The sequence below is a fragment of the Homalodisca vitripennis genome, chromosome 6, assembly GCF_021130785.1.
Source record: "Homalodisca vitripennis isolate AUS2020 chromosome 6, UT_GWSS_2.1, whole genome shotgun sequence".
NCBI lineage: Eukaryota > Metazoa > Arthropoda > Insecta > Hemiptera > Cicadellidae > Homalodisca > Homalodisca vitripennis.
This window is the reverse complement of record NC_060212.1, coordinates 30763160-30781713: the sequence shown is the minus strand read 5'-3', so window position 1 is coordinate 30781713 and position 18554 is coordinate 30763160. Positions and strand designations below refer to the sequence as shown.

Sequence of the window (18554 nt, the reverse complement as noted above, 5' to 3'; positions counted from 1 at the left end):
TTCAACGATATTAATATACTGCCGGGTTTGTTTGCTGTGCACAAAGCTGCTCCACAGTCAGCGCAAACGTAGCATGTTTTTCATCCAGCATGATCAAATCTAGTGATATCTTCATTCACGAAACTCCCATAAAAATCTCCTGATTCATCACATCGAGTTGTGGTTGATAAATTGGGTTCGCACTCCGATAGCCATCATTGTCAAAAGGAACACTGCTGAATGCCACATGACACATCCAGACAAATCTAAAATTGATAAAACGTCTTTATAATTATTACAACTAATTTCTGCCATACCGACTGAACCACAATTAAAATTGAAAATAAAATGAACTCACAGTAGCAACTTCATAAATGTAATGAAAAAACTAGAAAACAATAACGTTCTGTTTCAACGTCAAGGTAAAACTTCACCATTACCCAGCAGGGATCACTTCTGGCTGGTTTATACCTTCCAGTTGAACCCACCACTGGGCACAGTAAAAACCGATGTGTCACTTCAATCTGGGCAACACCTTATGGATGTCCAGGAGCGGCACATCACTAACCGCATATGTCGAGATTCTGGGGTTCATGGGCAATTCGATAGGTCTAGTCTACAGTGAGAGATGACTGCTGGAGTTGGTGGGGTTTGTTATCTAACCTCAGAGGTTCTTGCTAACCTCACCAAGGGTATGCCACCCCCTGCCTATTTTGACTGGAGAGGCTGGTTCAGACTGGCCTCCCCTTCTTCCGGGGGGACATGACTTTGAGACGTAGTGCCCTAATTCTTCCTCATGGATCTCGATAGGAGGCAGCCCCTACTCCCTAACCTTACCCATCCCGAATATCCTGTCAGTCCGGAAGCAGCGCAAAGGTTCTAAGTGCAATTTATAAGCTTCTTGTCCTAAGAGAACAAAAAAAAAAAAAAACTTCACCATGTGCTTTCATGACATTTCCTTAGCTGACCATCAGAGTGTAGCAATTAAACAACACTACCGTGAATCTGTATTAGTTCAAATAAACACTATTAGGGGCCAATTTGTATCATCTTACAGCTGTCAGGTGTCATGTAGCGAAGCAGCAGTTTGGAATATGATACAGGACAGTTGAACGCAAAGTGGGATCGCCTGTGTTAACATGGGAGTGGCAGATAAGGAGTTAAAACTTGGAAAAACATGTTCGAAGATGACTCAAATAACCCAGCAAGCATTTCAAGAAAAGCCATGTCTCCGATTTCCATGAATTTGTGGTTCAACTTTTTTATAAATAGTCGTGATGTGGTTGAAAGCAATCTGCGTCCTGGTCGGCCTTCATCAACATGAACTCCCGAAATCATCAAACATGTGCAGTTAGCGATCAAAGAGGACAACCGCTTAACATTGCGTGAGTTAGAGAAAGATTTGTACATACAAAAAACAATCTTTACCAAAAATCTGTCTGAGGATGTGGGTTTGAAATGAATGAGTCACGTGTGACGTCTAGGTACTAATTGCAAGACCAATCAGTTGTGTTTTTGGTAAACAATAAATCACACCAGTGACGCTGGTCTATTTTTTTCTTATACATATTTGACATATTTTTCAACCAATTAAATCATTAACTAATAACAAGTAAACATACCTGCATCTCCAGGTTCACCCTTCATACCACTGAATGATGAATCTCCAGGTAATCCCTGTGGTCCCATTGGTCCAGAGTCTCCAACTTGTCCCTGAAATCATTATTTTCATTATAATTCTTTGATTGATGAAATTTAACTATGCACAACCACCATAAATTGCTGGCAATGAAAATATCAGCGCTTTACACAATGGTAATAATATAATCGTACAGCATATGAATTGAATAATAATTGTTATGGTTGTCAAATTGGATACTGTTTTTTTTTTATGTTTCAAGCAATTTATTAATGCTAGTTTTATTTATTTTGTTTCCTTTCTTCTCTGCAAATCACTTCGAAAACTACTTCTTAAGTTATTATTCTTCTCTCAAAATGTGATGTTATCAGATGATTTGCATTGTATAATATTGAGGTTGTTTGCGCTCAAACACTGTTTTATTAATTTATTGTAAGTGTTTTTATAGCAAAGTTAATGTGTATGATTGAAGTATGAATGTGGATTGTTCTTAAAAAGGCGAAAAAAGTAAACAAATGTTTTGATTTTTTTTTAGTAATTGGTAGTTGTGTAGCACTCCATAAACTGATTCACACCTGTTACAAAAATAAACATAATGGGATGACTATCTTAATACATTTGTATGCACCTTTTTATTGTTTCTTATGTAAGTATGAACAAGTATAACTTACCAAATATAAATAAAGTAAGTATCCTGTAATAGTTTGCTTTTGATTTTCTAGTATATTACTGCAAAATGTTGAAAATCTGCACTCGCATAAAAGCTGTCTCTCATATTTGGCAACTAGCTTTAACAATTTGTAACAAATCAAATCAAAATAGATAATATATTTTTGATTTATCATGAATAAAATGAGACTAAGTACAATGCCATATGTCACAATTTATTAACAGAATAATAAACATTTGAAAAGCTAATCTAATTGGCCCTCAGCACTTTTCGTAAATACCCACGGGCCGAACTCATCGGCTCTTGGCACTCAAAGCGTTAACAAAACATTTTTGTATGTTTTCATTTTAGCAGTGGCTAGCGGTGGGATGATGTATTTCAAATAGTGCTTCCGTAAATCAATAAATGATTAGGTTTATTTACAAATATATAGTATTAACTCTAGTCATTTATAATACCATAAATAATATTTTGCTTACGAAACATAGAACATGATGGAAATAGTTATAAAAATGCACCACTATCCCATGTAAACTTTAAACCACTGCTGACTTTGAGTGAAGTGATACCAAATTTGTAGTAATAAGTGCTATTTTTTATCTTTTACTTTGGACACATCATAATTGACAATTCTTCATACTATATGAGTTCATAGGTATTTTTAGAGTTTTAGGAGAAATGTTACAATTTTTTAGCAGAATAAACTATATGTAACAAAGCGTACCCACTTTGGGCACGCCTTTGGGCTTTGACCAAGGACGTAACCAACAAGGGGGTCCGGACCCCCCAAATATTTAATTGTTTCAGTTACTTTTTTAGTAAACAATCATTATTATTTAAATAATTCAGTATTACTGACATGTACTGTTGAAAGATTGTTCTTAACATAGATACGGGTCAAGAACCTTATAAGGAACAAAATAGGGCCTTACTTTCTGTCCACTTTGGGAAAATATCAGTTGTGTTGACCCCCCAAAATGTTGTTCTCACTATATTCTTGGCTTTGACTGTAATATACCACTTATAAAGAAAACTTATTTTAACATATCAAGTATTACCTTAAAACCTGGAAGTCCTTGGAAACCTATGGGTCCCTGATCTCCTCTTTCTCCTCTTTGTCCCTTGGGTCCATCTGGGCCTGGTGGCCCTGCCACTCCCATGTATCCTGGGAAACCTGTAGCCCAACAGTTTTAGTAAAAACACAATATTGAAAAACGCTGTTCTCTCACCTTTGTACAACTTGTTTGGTTTTGAAATCTGTTCTTTAACAAGGCTCAGAATAAAATTAATCACAAAATTCAAATCAAGTTAAAATCACACTAAAATAAAAATATTATAAAATCTCTTTGTTTTAAAATAATGTTTTCAAGGTTATTTGCAGCATTGGTAATAAGATACCAATGAATATTACAAGTGTGCCATTGTTAAAAATTACAAAATAAGCTAAGTCACAAGACTGTACATAGTGGTATACCGTACCTTGTGGCCCCATGTCCCCAGCATCTCCTTCCATTCCCCGAGCCCCATCGAGTCCCTTTATTCCAGGCCGACCTGGGAATCCGGCTATACCTTCATCTCCATCCACTCCTCTACGACCCTGAAATCCGAATTCTCCCTTCAGCCCTTTCAGGCCAGGGGAACCTGCTGGGCCATCAGCTCCTAAAAACAGAAGTAACTTTAAATACAATATTGTAAAACTTTAAAATAAACATTTTTATTGTAAAACCGATTACTGTTTAAACTAATCCAAGATTTTGCTACATTATCATCAACATTCTTAATGTTCAGTAAAAAAAAGAAGTAAACAACAAACTATTTAACTATATGACTGTGTATAAAATAAACCTTTGTCCATAACAATTAATATCTTCAACTTTTATTCCTCATAACATATTTAATTAAATTTTTGCTTAAATAAATCTGCTAAAACATGGTTCACTATCAAACTGAAAAATTACTCAAAAACACATTGTGTGTAATAAACAATTATAAAAATGCAACAGTTAGGGATGCAACAACAAATAGGGTGTTTTCTAACAAAAATCAAAAGTTGAAATATTGTTCGAAGAAAATCTAGCAACACTTAAGCTACGATCGAAATTTCAAATGAAACACCTTGAAAAGAGGGCTATCATGCCCAGTGTTACAACATTTTTACAGCTATAAAAATACTGTCAAATTTTTAATGGTAAAATGAAATTACACCGGAAAGTGCACAAAAATGTGATGATGCACCAGAACTTGCTTAAGAGAGTACCAAATTATCTATTTCTAGCACTTCGGCAATGCAGATTGATGGTACAACAGTGGTTGATCGAGTAAGTATTAATGTAATAGGTTAACAAATAGTCCATTGAAAAGTCACATTTTGGTTTGCATTTTTACTGGACACAATTTTATTTTTTAAACTAAATGGGAGTTAGTAAAACTTGGTAAAAAAGCTTAATTCCAAGTTTGTGGGTTGTCGCTTTTGACTCTCGACTGCCATCTTGAAAAAGGAGTACATTTTTTTTGTTTATATTACTAACTATTAGGTTAAAAAAAAAAACTTTTTATAGATTTTTTGGTGCTAATAAAATTGTTTATAACTTTACTTCAGAAACTTTTTGTCATAAAATTAAAATTAACACAATTAAGTTATTAACATAAAAAGATGAACATTTTGGGACAAATTTGTAGATTTTTACCAATAAATGATAGAATTGTAATAAATATGTAGGCTACATTGTTTTATTACATCCAGTAATTTCTAATTATAAGATTACCAATGTTCTTCCATATAATTGTCAGATTATCATTTAGGACGACTAGTACATCAAGTTGAACCGTCTGTATAAAAGTCTGATGCACTTGAGTATTTCAAGGTCGTAATGTTTTTACATCTTAAAAAATCTGTCATGAGTTTTGGTTGCATCCAAATTGTCAGAAATTTGAATAAGAAACTTTTTTGAGTTCACTTAACATTCCCTCTGAATATCTGACATGCTTGAATAACTTTTATTTCTCTTTTTCCTACCTCTCTTTACGACAACATTCCACTCACTACTTGTCAGATTAATATTTCTCAGTTATCTGAAAGACATAACGTGTATACATTATGAATGTCTGACATGCTCAAATATTTCCATATGACTGTTTTTCTCACATATTTCAAAATTTGTACTTGCTCACCTCCCCATTAAAATGGAAACTTAACATAAAATTTTTTGTTTTAGGACCTAATCTTCACAGACCAATAGGTCCCCACAACGCTTTAGTAACTGCAAATTTAGCATCCCAAGTGGTATTCCAGGCAGACACCACATAAAATTTTCCACAGGAAGATTGTAGTATATTAATTTAAAAACAAATATAGATTATTGATGCACCAAAAATCAGTAATAGATCAAGACAATTTAGTTAAAAAAAAAACAAAAAAGCTATTACTGAAATAAATACTCTCGTCTTACCATTACGAATTGAAAATTAAAAATTGTACCTTTTGCTCCAGGGCGCCCAATATCTCCAGGGAAACCGGGCAGTCCAGGATTTCCTGGAATTCCTGGTCTACCAGAGATGATATCTCCAGGGGGGCCTCTTGCTCCCTACAGATATTATAACAAATGTTATCGTTCTTATAAATAATTTACTAAATGTTAAAATTCTTTATTTGTTGCACCTATCTCTATGGCAGTGAGAAGAAAAAGAGATTCAATATTAATATAACTATTATATAAAGAAAAATTGTGGGTAAAACTAACCTAAATATTGTAAAAGTGAATAAAGAGTATTTTAAATTATAAATGTGTGATTTACACAAAAAATAATAACACACTGTTAAAAAATTGAGTAACTTATATAATCACATTTAGAAAATTATAAATAATGGCATTCATATGAAAAACAAACCAAGTAATATAAACAATTATTTTTAATCAAGTCTTTTCATTTTAGAGTTTCTTATGAGTGTACTTTTATGTGCATGATAAGCATTTAATTGTGCTTCACATTCCTCTAGTGATTCGTCTCGTAAAAGCATTTTACTTTTATCTAAGCATAAACATTTCTACTCTTCTGTTTAATTTGCAAAACTTTTGTTTTTCTTATTGCTTTTACTTCTCTTTCTATAAACGTTTATTGCGTTGTGCTGTAGTTTCTTTTCGCTTTCCTTTCAGATTGTCCATTAAGAAAAACTTCATTTGAATAGACGAGTTTATTATTGATAATCCAAGTTTATTATTTAAACGCATTTTAATCCCACACATAATGATGTAGAAAACTGAGAACAATATATAGCTACTTTAAGTTAATAGTTTCTAATTTGGCTATAACACATATTACAAGAGAAAGAAACCATACACATAAATAAATATATCAATTTGTGTGATTAGTAGTTTCCAAGTATACTGATTTAATTTGGCAACTCTCTTAACATCATATGTTTATATTTGATGAAAGTATAAAAATACTCTTGCAGGAACTCGTGATATATACATTTTAAACAGAACAATAATAAATGCTATGTTTACATCAGCTTTTGTTCACACCAGCTAGTATATTTAAAAGTAGGTTAATATTATTAATAAAACCATTGTAATAATGCAAAGTTTACTTTGAACATTGACTTAAATCAGACTATTTATTCAACAATGCAATTCTTATGGATATTTCATCTACTTTACAGGCCAGTGGGGCAGAGCCCAGGTAATTTAATCATTCTAAATTTTTAAAAAACATGTCATGGGATAGCTTGATCTAGTTATGAAAAGTTGTTCAATTTAAGCAATATATTTTTACACCATTATGATATACACACATAGTTCACAAGCTAATAGTAAGAATTGAAGAAATTGTAATAACAATTAAAATCAGTATAGTAAGACTTCGTTATTTTAGCAGGGTCAGGGATTCAGTTATGATGGATTATCAAGGTTTTAAAAAACATGGTTTAAAAATATGAATATGATATAGAAATTAAAGTAATTTGAGTTACACAGAAGTATTTGGTTTAATCAGAATCAATGTTTATAGTCACGATATAAATGACTGATGAAATAGTTTGGTGTAGAACCTGAAGGATCTGCATTTTCAGATGTGAAGGTTATATTACATATGAGGCGTTCAGAGGCCAATCTGACTAACTCCATTTTTTTTTAATTTTCGGGTTTTAACAGGGTTGGAATCGTCAATTGAATAATTTTCAGTGGGCAAAATGACTAACTCCACAGTTCAATGGTTTGCCGCTAGAATGCGCTATCTACTCTGCCAACTGAATATTTTACTGGTTGTTTCAGTAGCCAAAGTGATTAACACTCCATGTTTCCATGACAGTTGTTGTTTATTGTTGAACTGCTTGTGTAAAAGGTTATGTTTGTGCAATATATGACGGTGTTTTACACCTTTACAACGTTTGTTTATGTTGTATGATTATATTATGAGCTTATTTCAATAAGGAAAAAGCCTACATTGAGCGAGCTCAGCATTGAAAGTGATATTTTTGGTGACAACACGGATTTGGGATCCAGACTTTATACCAGGTTCAGATTTATACAGTACTAAACTTAATAATACTTCATTTCGGTTAAGTCGAAGCCTAAAAAGTTCATGTACAGACTCTAATGAGGTTCACCAGTCAAATGATGGGTTAGGTGAGGAAATCAGTGAATCTGTATTTTTAAAATGTTCAGGTTAGGCCTAGCCCTGTAGCTGTTAGAGGGCGTAAACGTAAAAAAACCTGATTGTTGGAAGAGGACAAAAACACAATAAAAAGAGACTTTCTGGTATAAGAGTATAAAACTAGATTCAGGGCATACAATCGCTAAAAAAGTCTTTAATGACAAACAGTGTAAGTGTGCAAGAAAATGCAATGACAAAATATCACCAGAGGACAGGGGGAAACTCTTTTCAAGTCATTTTACAGTTCAGGTAATCAGACCCAACAAAATATATTTATCCACGGTTGTATGAAATCAAATAGTATTATCAGACGTCGACCTACCAATCAGTCTAAGCCACCTAGAAGAAGCCATAGTTTTTTTCGTTTTTTTTTTTGTCAGAGTCAAGAACGTTGACATTCGGGTTTGTAAAACATACTTTAGACAAACCTTTCAAGTGTCTGATGGCCGAATTCATAATTGTTGTGTTAAGAATGAAATAAACTGTGTTGTAGATGGAAGAGGAAATTCAACTCCAGGAAATAAAGTTGACATTTCCGATGTTGTTAACCTTATAAATTCATTCCCTGCTTACTGTAGCCACTATACAAGTATACAAGGTCACACAACCCCAATAAAAAATATTTACACCCTGACTATCAATTAAAAAAATGTATGACTTGTATGTCTTGTGGTGTGAATGAAAACCAAAAAGCTCCGGTTAAAGAAAAATTGTATTATCATGTATTTTCAACTAATTTTAATCTGCATTTTAAACCACCACTTACAGACACTTGTCAAGTGTGTGATTGTTTTAAAAATAGACTTACACTAGCAAATGAAGACGAAAAGGAAATTAATAGAAATTGAGAAGGAGCTACATTTAAGAAAGCTAGAACAGGCAAGAGACAGTTTAAAGGAAGACCAGGGTAAATGTTCGGATGATGACTATTACGTGTTAACTTTCGATCTCCAGGAAAGCTTTGGCTTTCCCAAAACTGTCTACATCTTTAGCATACTATAAAAGAAATCTGCATGTTTATGACTTTGGTGTTCACGCTTTTAATAATAAGAAAGGCCTACATGTATGTATGGGCTGAAAACCGAAGGTTCTAGGGATTCTCAGGAAATAAGTTCTTGCCTTACAAAACACCTGACTATCCATGGCAATAATACAAAACATATTGTCATTGTACTCAGACTAATGTGGCGGTCAGAATCGCAACATCAAAGTTGTTTTATCTCTTATGAAATACCTGCAAAATCAGCGTGGCAACACTGAAACTATTGACTTGAAGTTCCTTGTACCAGGGTCATAGTTACCTCCCAAACGACTCAGATTTTTCTTTTATTGAAAAGAGAGCAAAAACTAGTAGCAACATCTATTCACAGAGAGAGATTGGTATGATATTATTCTTAGTTGCAGGAAAACGAACAAATATTTGCTCACTGAAATGAACATGAAGACTTCTATTCAACAGAGACTTTAGAAAAATCTATCACGAACAGGAAAAAAAAAATGATGAAGGTTAACCAGTGAACTGGCTGAAAATTAGATAGATCAGAATTGAGAAGACCGAACCATTTGCTGAAAGTATAAAGTAAACTTTCTCACCAGACATGCCATTTGTAAAAGTAAACATCCGAAAGAAAGAACATGGACGTCCCTTGGAAAACCTAGCCAATGTGCCACAAGATCCTGTTTATCACACATCAAGACGATCACCATGGCAAAAAAGAAGGACATACTTCCAGTTCATCACAACTATTATGAAACTTAAAAACTGAAAGAGGTGTCCTGGAAAATGAACCTGGAAGTGATGATGACTGCATTACCTACTCAGACTAATGATAAAGAACCTAAATGTTATCTGTATTTACTCTTAGGATATTTTTTCCTAGTTTCCAAACTCAGGCTACTAATTTTGTTATCAATAGTAACACTGATTTACTTTTTTATTTAACAGATATTTGGTTTGCTTTGTATTTGTTTAATAAAGTAACTTGTATACAAACCACTCAGAATTTTTGTCAACACCTTTCAGTTGGCAATGTGATTAACTCCATATCAAATGGTATTTTTTTAAAATTTTTAAAGATATATATTTTTTTCTTTTTTTTAATTTAGTGTTAAAGGCTTCCCTTTACAGTAAAAAAGTGAATGAGTTTACTTAAAATGTGCTAAAACCATAGCAGAGTTTTTTTATTCTTAAGTAACTTGAACTGTTAGTTACGAAAATTTCTGTTTTTATGGAGTTAGTCAGATTGACCTCTGAACGCCTCATATTGTACTCTGCTCTTCAAAACATGTTAGCTATATCAATATCCTTTTTTGGAATTTTCCCGCTTTTAACAAAAATATTCCTTGAAAATATGCAAATTCATTACGTTTGAAATGTTTTAAGACCTAGTACTTTCTTTAAATTTTAACAATTTTTAGGACCTTAGAAGATTTAATGTTATGTGAATTGTTCCAGATTCTTCATCACTATTAGTCTCTAGTAGCTTCCTGAGAGCCTAACACCTTCACTGGAGCTCTATACAGAGTGATCTTCAGTACTTTTAACTATTCATCAACGTTTTCAAAAACGTGATAAAATTGTGTCAAAACAATCTGCTGTATAACTGCCAACATGGATTTACCTAAGGGAAATCAGCTATAATCAAGTTTATTGAAACAATCATTGATGGTATTGAAGAAGGAAATTTAAAAATGTAGTATTTCTTGATTTCTTTAAAAGCTTTCAATTGCCTTAGTCACAACATTATTATAAAGAAACTAGAATCACTCTGAATCACAGAAACAGCAAAGGAATGATTTGAGAGCTACTTAGAGCTGGTTACACAGCTAGTTGAGCCATAAGATCTAACATTCTACCTGTACAGAGAGGTGTGCCACAAGGCTCTGTCTTAGGACCGGTACTTTTTATACTCTTTATCAATGACCTATTCTAACAACTAGGAGACTACTGCACACCTCTCATGTACGCAGATGACAAAATTCTGCTACTAAATCAATCCTGGCTGATTCATCCTATGTAGCCCTCAACATGACTTTTCAATATTGCTACACAAAAGATCTTGTGATAAAGCTCTCAAAAACTAATCAAACTGCTTTAGGAAGAAGATCATCAGAAGTCCCAGCCATTCCTGGTATCAGTTTTGAAAGATAATCTAAATTTCTTGGCATAACCATAGACACAGACTTAAACTGGACTCAGCATTTGGACAATCAGCAAGAAAATTAACACCAGCCAGTTTTTGGTAAAACAATTAGTTTCTCTTAACAACTTACAGACAACAAATAGTCTATTTCTCACTTTGGGAATCCCAGTTAAGATATGGACTTATTGCATAGGCCGGAACAACTGCTACGAATCTTCAACAAATCCTCATTACACAAAAAAGTGTCTTAGGACATTAGCAGGCCTCCACTATCAGGAAAGCTGTAGACATTCATCAAATCCACTCTGTTGTCTCATTTTACACTTATAATTCTGATGGGGAGAATTTACAGAAGAAGAGGGATGTACACCACTACAATATGAGAAATGGTGTACTACAACCTTCCTGCACATCATCTGAGGCTGTCTGAGTGAAAACCCTACAAGGGAATGAAACTCTACAATCATCTGCCAGCAAACTTCCAAACCAAAAGAGGCAGGGACTTAAATATGGCTTTACTCAGATGGCTCATATACCAACCTTATTACTCAATAGAGAAGTTCTTATAAAGGGTGTTTTAAAACTCTTAGTTCAACGTTTTGAATATCAACGTATACTTAAAAAAAACTGTGTCCTATTTCTGTGACACTGTCAATAAACTTGAAGTTCGTAAATAAAGAAGTTATCATTCTCATTCATTATTATATACTATTATTTAAATGCTGTAATAAAATCCACCTTGATAAAACCTTTTACACATCTTGTGCATCTTTTACACATAAGGTACTCATAACTGGCTGGCTTCCTTGACATTGTGAATAAAGCATTTTTACAATGGCTTAAGGAAAAAGAGGAATATACATTAACATACCACAACAAACCATTCTTTCTCAGACTACATTTTGAAAATAACTTCTATCACGCATAACCTATTATGAACGATTATTTTGAAACGTTGCAAGTAACAACTAGTAGTCTTCTCATGCCTATGTATGTATATACTTATTTTGACGGGGAAACATAGGAAAAACAAATATAGTGCCACAAATATCTCACACTGGGAGTAGGTTACAGAGGCCAGGACTAGATTTCCGAGACTTATAATTATGAGTATTGTTTTTTCTCGTTTGGGGTAACAAGGTGAATTCAACATTGGATTTATGAACCAGAAGTAGACTGTAAGGGTCAGAAAGAACTTTTTAATCAACTTCAGTTTAATTAATTAGTTTTGAGACTTAGGTTTCTGAGACCAGACTTATAATTATGAGTATTGTTTTTTCTCGTTTGGGGTAACAAGGTGAATTCAACATTGGATTTATGAACCAGAAGTAGACTGTAAGGGTCAGAAAGAACTTTTTAATCAACTTCAGTTTAATTAATTAGTTTTGAGACTTAGGTTTCCGAGATCTTCATATGTACTGCATATATTTCCATATGCATTTATATATTAGCATATATATCAGGGCAAAAAGGTAAAAAACACAAATGTGGTGTTGCAAATATAATTTGAACCATAAACGTTCCTACACATAATGTTTATATAAGGTAGATACATATAAGTTCGTACAAAACCTGATAACCAAATTTTGCTTGATCTCTGATACTCTTAACCTTGAACATTGAAATAATATGTACCTGATATACACTGACTACTTCCATTTGAAAAATATCATAACGTTCTATCATTGTATTACAAGTGCTCTTAGTAAAAAGGCTACAATATTCAATTTTGAAAATTGCCTGAGAAGCAGCTGGAAACTACTAGTATAAGAAAACAATTTAAGTGTTGATCTTTTTAACATTTGTGTTTCGGGTTTGAACATTTACGTGATGTTGTAGCAGAAAATAAGTTTTGGTAATTATTTACTAATATATGATTTCCATTTTAAAACAACTGTAAAGTGATTCAGTATAACCCCAAGTTACTTAAACGTGTGTTTCATTAAGAAATGACTTAAGGCCCTATAATTACTGACGACTATGTTTCAACGACAAATAACTATTTACCTCTCGTCCAGTACGTCCGTAGAGACCTGGAGCTCCTTTTTCACCCTTTAGACCCTTGAAGCCTGAATATCCCCTGGAACCCTTGAGTCCCTGAGGTCCCTCATCTCCCGGCTGACCCTTGTCCCCTGGGAATCCGATAGGTCCCATTTCTCCTGCCAGGATGCTCAGACCAGGATCTCCTCGGGCACCTTTATCTCCATCTCTACCCTGAAATGATAAATAAATAATAAATAACTAGGATCCAATCATACTATTCAAGTATTTATCAAAATATTTTTTAAATCATTGTACACAAATTATTTTCTATTATATAACTGTAATTTGAACCTTGAAATCTTTGTGTTTAATTATAAGTTGTTTTCCTCCCAAAACATGATGAATTTAATTTTAAATATTATTTTTTACTTAGTAAAAAACTATCTTTTTTACCAGTTTTTCATAAATTTTTAAAATTGTCTGTGAAAGTGAAATCAGCCTATAGTTATGAACATTTGATGCATAAATGTTGTTGTATATGGCTTTAATTTTTAATCAATAAGGAATTATTCCACTTATAATGATGAATTAATAAGTGATGATATACTATTTTGATAATTTACTACAGAACATTTTTACGGTTACAACTGCTATTTCATTGTATTCACTTAGAAATTTACTTTTAAAAGACTTTTTAACTGAACAAAATTTTTCTGCTAGTTTGTTCTAATTGGATAGAGCAATTTATGTATTATTTGATAATATAACTTAGTTTTGTAATTTTCTCTTGAATTCAATATATTTTTAACCATTCTTGTTTTTATCTCATTCTTTATTTTTTATCATCATCATCATCCGACGTTTCCCTATCACGGGTCGTCGTACACAGCCTCCTCCACTTTTGTCTGTCATTCCAGGTCTCCTCTTCCTCCACCTGTATTTTCTGTAGTCCCCTTCTCTCTATGTCTTTCCACACTTGGTCCTCCCATCTTCCTCTCGGTCTTCCTCTTGGTCTTCTTCCTCTTTCCTCCTTCTCCAGTGCTATTCTAGGCATTCTATTATCTCCCATCCTCTTCACAAAATATTTGATGACTATGACAGTCTTATCAAACCTCTGCAGCTGCATAATAAAAAATTTATTTTTTTCCCAGTTAATGACTCATCTGAAATCCAAAACATTGGAGGCTCTGGATCCCACTGGAGCTTATTATTATGGGATAAAGTGGGTAGCCAATTTTACCATTTTGACTCTAAAGGTGATTATAACTTACTACATGCAGAGAAGATTGCTTTTAAAATTAATAATACATATTTTAACATGTCTAAAAAAGTTTCAGTAGCAAGCATTCAGACTCCAAAACAAACCAATAACGATGATTGCGGTATCCATATGCTCTTGACAACTGATATTATTATTTCAAAACTGTCTGAGGGGTGCATTTCTTTGTCACCAAGCCTCTTTGAAGAAATTCTTCTACCTCTATCAGAAGCTGATATTATAACAAAGAGGGCACAGCTTGCATTCTTGGGTCCATAAACATCAGTATCTAAATTTCAGTACAAATACACTAAAGCAGCTGATATTTTACATCAAGACGAATAAGACAGAAGAAATACCCTCGAAACAAAACACTAAATATTAACAAGACAAATTTGCAAAAACCTCGTGAAAACAAAAATTCCACCAAAAAGAAGCTGTCCAGTTTAGGAATGATATGGAGGGAAACTGAGACTCTCATTGTACTCAGATAGTCAGGGTAGAGGACTGCACAGAAAATTGAGTGGATTAATCCAAACAACCTTAAAGTAGTAGGCTCAGTTATGCCAAATGCCTGCCTCCTCCAAGTAGCTGAGACTGCTTCACATACTAAGGATGATGTCATCTTTGTGATGGGGAGGAACTAATGACACTCTATGTAAGGACTTTCGTCCAATTTACTCAACCTTGGAACAAGAACTGGTTCAGTTAAGCAAAAAGACACCTGTACTTTTAAACGACAATCCCAGCGAGGTGTGATCTACATGTTACTGATAGGTTACCATAATCATATTCTCAAAGCTAACAACTATATAAGAGAGTTTAGTTAGTCGTCTTGACTACTCCCGTTCACCTTATTGATCTGGATCTAGTACTCAAACGTTTCCACTTTACACACCACGGGTTGCATTTGAACAACAGGGGAAAAAACTAAATTGGCGTATTCAATTTCAGACACTATAAGTTCAATCTTTCAGCAGGATAAAGAGAAGAGAATGGATACAACCTTACCAATTAATTTAGTTGAAAGTAATATGTTTGATGTCATAGAAGAATTTAAAAACTCTGCTGACACGGCTTTCTCTCACTGTATTTCAGCTGACGTTAAAATGACTCAGGGCGTGGCAGTGGTTTTCAGAGAAAAATTTAATAGACCACAACCTAAATGACTTTATTAATAATCATCTGACATGTCAAAAAACTGAAGGAGCAACTATTTATGGTCTTGTGACGAAAACTAGACATTACCAAAAGCCCTAATTTGATTGACTATGATGCAAGCTTTGAACAGTTTCTACAGGATTTCAAATTAAAAAAATTTAAAACAGCTTATTTGCTCTCCAATGGGCTGTGTACGGGATAATGTTCCAATACAATATTTTGCTAAAAAACTTGTAGATTTTCAACATCGCAACTGGAGCAATTATATCAAAGTTGTATCTTTTGATGAAGGATCTGGAGAATTACAAAACGGTATGTCTCATCTTGAGTTTATCAAAAAGTTAAAACAGTCCAATCTCTCTGCAATACCAATCAACTACAGAAGTCAGCAGACAGCCGTGTTGAAGACTCCGTACCGAGAGCAACACCTTTGACCATGACCCACTCTGCAGCTCAGCCGCCTTTCACACATTCAGCATTTCAAAATGAAAGTGAAAATTGTAGTGCGGTTGAAAATATAGGTTCTAAAGTGTACTAGTGCTGTGCTTGTTGAGATCGGTAAGGGTGTCGTTCAAGATATTTTAAACACAACTGTAAATAGTACTAATATAAGTCAAATTAATTTATCTCTGTCACCTGATAGATCAGGACAATGTATTTAGCCTACCTGTATGTACAGCACTGCCATGCACAATACAAAAATCAATCAGCCTTAATATAATCTTCTTAAATATTCAAGGTTTTAAAGAATAAGGTTTCTGTTTTGGAGAGTTTCTTGCTTGATTTAAATATTTCAGTGGTTTGCTTAAACAGAACACTGGATGTCAAAAGATGAAATTATTAGTTCTTATCCCATTGGGTTTTCTTGTGCTGCAGATTTTTGTAGATCAAAACAAATAAGAGGAGGAACCTGTATATTTGTTAGTGATAGACTAAAGCCTAGGGAATGTGATGTAACAAGGTTTTTGTGACGAACTAAATTTTGAGGCAGCAGCTGCAATACTAGATGATTGTAAAACTGTTGTAGTTTCAGTATATCACTCTCCCAATGGCAATCCACAGGAATTTTTGCTAGTAATGGAGAAATTTTTAAATTTTATTATGAATTGGAAATTTTACACTATTATAATTGGGGGTGATTTTAATAGTAAGTTTGATATTACAAAACATCCAAAACTGCAAATGAATTTTTAAACATTTTAAGACAGTTCAACTTTTTCCCCTTGAATAAAAATGCAACCAGGGGTTAAAAATTGCCTAGATAATGTTTTTTATCTTTAATCACAATTTATATGTCTCCTCTGTAACTACCTTATCGTTTTCCTTACTCAGATCATGATGGGATACTTGTTAATGCATGTCAAAAAGACGGATTTGTTGACTCAAGGGGTACCTCTCAACATATAAATAGTAATTTCAAAGCATGGTACTACCTAAAAAGAATATTAAACCTCTCTCTTTACTTCTGGAGTCCTTATGATTGGCCGTCTTGTTAAGTGAATATACTAAGCAAAGTTCTGCAACACTATTTACTAAAATTTTTGATGTTATACTGAATAGTATTAATCATTACAAAGTTGTTAAAAGGGTAAATGAAAAAAGAACAGAGCATAAAAACAAATACAAACAGGATTGGTATACAACTGAATTAGCTATCATGAAGGAAAGGCTACTGTTCTTGGGACAGATTAAGAAAATGTAACAGGGATAATATACATCTAAATATGGGGTTTTATGAGTTGAAGTGTAAATACAGGTGTTCTATAAATGAGGCAAAACATGCTAAAAATGTTGAGTACATTCAAAATAGTAAAAATAAATGTAAAGCTGCCTGGGATGTAATTAAATAATACAGCAAACAGCAAACAAAATATTTGTAATATTGAGCCTGATGTGTTTAATGATTTTTTTTTCTCGAATCTGTAAAAAGAAATTAAAAATAAGGTTGTTAATTCCAGTTTTACATTTGTTGAACTTATGGAATCAATCTCTAATGATAGCTTAGTACATTTTAAATGGAAAATTGTTACTTCAAATGATGTTTTGGATGCTGTCAGGGGAATGAGCAATTCTGATAGTCAAGACATATATAGTATGTCTAACAATTTGTTAAAAAGTATTATTGGTAGTGTGGCTGAACCTCTGGCAGTGTCTATTAATCATCTGCTTCATGACGGTATTTTCCCCTGAGCAACTCAAGATTTCACGAGTATGTCCCAATTTTTAAAAGGGGTCCTAAGGACCAACCTCAAAGCTACCGCCCAATTTCTGTAATTCCTGTATTGGGTAAAGCTAATTGAAATCATTGGTTTGTAAGCAAATTACTACTTTCTGGGAAAGTAATAAACCTTCTGGAACCTTCACAATTTGGGTTTTAGAAAGGATAAATCAACTTTTATAATGCTCTAGATCAATTAGTTAGACAAATTCACTCAGCTTTCGAGAGCAAGGGCTTTGCTCGGGCTACTTTTTGTGACTTGAGCAGGGCCTTTGATTGTGTTGATAGTAAAATTCTTATATCTAAACTAAAACATTACGGATTTTCTGGGCCTAATCTAAATTTTTTTGAATCATATATTAACAATCGCAAGCAACTGGTCTTTAATAATGGTAAGTGGTCTAAAGAAGGCCCTCGTGGAGTGGGGAGTTCCACAGGGCTCCGTCCTAGGTCCCCCCACTCTTTTTTAATCTATATAAATGATTTACCATTATCTCTTAACTCGAAAACCATATTATATGCAGATGATACTACACTTTTTAAATGTCAGTCAAAGTGTACATGATCTGGAGCTGTTGGCAAATGATACATTAAAAAATGCATCAAACTGGTTTCATGCTAATGGGTTTTTGCTAAATAAAGACAAAACAACAAAAATGTTGTTTACTCTTAGGCATATTGCTGGGTCATTGGACGAAAGCTATTCAGACTCAGTTAAATTCTTGGGTATCAACCTTGATAGAAATTTTGACATGGGCAACACATATTGATTATCTAAATAAAAGACTCTCACGAGTCATTTATCTTCTGAGTAGACTGAATGATATTGTACCACTAAATTCTATAAG

The 18554-nt window shown here is 33.5% G+C and overlaps 1 protein-coding gene across 1 annotated transcript in view; it reads right to left on the bottom strand.

The window, feature by feature from the left end:
• The window catches only part of LOC124364183 (collagen alpha-5(IV) chain), a 191027-nt gene that overhangs the window by 41636 nt on the left and 130837 nt on the right, over positions 1 to 18554 (bottom strand). Inside the window, exons 16-20 of the mRNA XM_046819468.1 lie at positions 13094 to 13300; positions 5767 to 5872; positions 3768 to 3947; positions 3347 to 3462; positions 1602 to 1692 (exon numbers count right to left, since the gene is read on the bottom strand). Of these exons, the coding sequence (XP_046675424.1) occupies positions 1602 to 1692; positions 3347 to 3462; positions 3768 to 3947; positions 5767 to 5872; positions 13094 to 13300 (700 nt within the window). The remainder of the gene's footprint in view (positions 1 to 1601; positions 1693 to 3346; positions 3463 to 3767; positions 3948 to 5766; positions 5873 to 13093; positions 13301 to 18554) is intronic.